General features: G+C 58.7%; 1 protein-coding gene across 1 annotated transcript in view; it reads left to right on the top strand.

The window, feature by feature from the left end:
- Window positions 1-47: 47 nt before the first annotated feature.
- The window catches only part of FBXL18 (F-box and leucine-rich repeat protein 18), a 46142-nt gene continuing 44727 nt past the window's right edge, over window positions 48-1462 (top strand). The window contains exon 1 of the mRNA XM_011957980.1: window positions 48-189. Within this exon, the coding sequence (XP_011813370.1) occupies window positions 172-189 (18 nt within the window). The 5' untranslated portion in view covers window positions 48-171. The remainder of the gene's footprint in view (window positions 190-1462) is intronic.

Here is a 1462-nt window from a genome sequence, read left to right as displayed (position 1 = left end):
CCTGCGGGCGAGCGGAAGTGCGTGTCGGCGGGCGCCGGAAGTGACGAGAGCCCGCTCCCTGCGGGGTCTCGGTTGAGCCGTGGATGCGCCGGCTTCGAGCATCCCTAGCCGGGCAGGTGGGAGGCCCTGGGGTTGCGGCTCCCGCTGCCGCGGCTCGGCCCCGCCAGCGACATGGCTAGCTCCGGAGAGGTACTGTCCTCGCCTGTCTCCTCTCTCCTTCTGCTTCGGCGGCCTCGGTCCCCCTGGGTTCTTCCATCCCGACCTGGGTTCCCTTGCATCCTTTCTATCCCGACGCCTACCCCGCCCGTCCTTCCCGTCCCGACCCTGGCCTTGCCCCTGCTCTCATCTTTCCCGCATGCTGTCCCCAGGACTCCTACCCTGCCTCGGAAGGCACAAGCTGTCTCCCCCTTCGCTCGTCCATTCCTGATTGCCAGAGTTGTCCCCGTCTCTCCGTCCCCTGAGGGTCCAGGCTCCTCCGAGGCCCCTTTCTCAGTGCCCCGTTTCCTTGGCTGGGCCCCTGCAGCCCTGGGACATTCCCCCTCCGTGCCCACGTCCCACTCCATCTTCTATCTCTGGATGCTCAGTTTCAGCCCCAACCCACTTCTCTCTGGAGCCTGCTTGCTGAATGACGTGGGGGGCGGGTGATGGAGGAAAAGCCATTTCATCTGGGGGACTTACGACGTACCCTGGAATTCTTTGCCATCACTCCCCAAATCTGGGCCCGATAGAGAAGCCCGCCGCGTCCCTGTAATGTGGTGCAAGGTATTGTCTCTGCAGACAGGGGTGTAGCGGGGACTCTAGACTCTGACTAGTGGCTTCCCGGTGATGCTTCCTGCCTATCTGTATGGACACCTAGGTTGGTATCTGTCACCTTTCAGGACTCAGATCGTTGGGTGCACTTCACAGATTTAGGAGCTTGCCTGGGTTCTAGGGAGCAGGAGTGAGAGGCTCAAGTGTCTTCCTCGGAGTGATGGGGCAGGGAGGGGTCTGTGGAGATGGCTGGGGTTCGCTGTGCTCACCGCCCCTCTTCATTTGAAGTGAATTTGGCCTAGAAATGACCCCAGTGGCTTCTTCATTGACACGGAACGGTATATGGCCCAACTGCAGATTGATAAGATTGAAATGAAGATTCCAGTTAGCTGTGTGTGCTTGGGGTTAGGGAAGGAGGGTCCTGGTACCTTGGCCTTACAGAATTCCAGCTCAAAGGACCCTCTTTTCCTTTTGTTGTTTGTTTGTTTTTTGTTTTTGAGACAGAGTCTCACTCTGTCGCCCAGGCAGGATGGAGTGCAGCGGTGCGATCTGCAACCTCCGCCCCCCCGGCTCAAGCGATTCTCCTGTCTCAGCCTCCCAAGTAGCTGGGACTACAAACGTGCATCACAACACCTGGCTAATTTTTGTATTTTTAGTAGGGACGGGGTTTTGCCATGTTGGCCAGGCTGGTCTCAAACTCCTGACCTCAAGT

The sequence above is a fragment of the Colobus angolensis genome, unplaced genomic scaffold (assembly GCF_000951035.1).
Source record: "Colobus angolensis palliatus isolate OR3802 unplaced genomic scaffold, Cang.pa_1.0 Scaffold453, whole genome shotgun sequence".
Lineage (NCBI taxonomy): Eukaryota > Metazoa > Chordata > Mammalia > Primates > Cercopithecidae > Colobus > Colobus angolensis.
The sequence above is the reverse complement of the archived record's forward strand: the minus strand, read 5'-3'. Positions and strand labels throughout refer to the sequence as shown.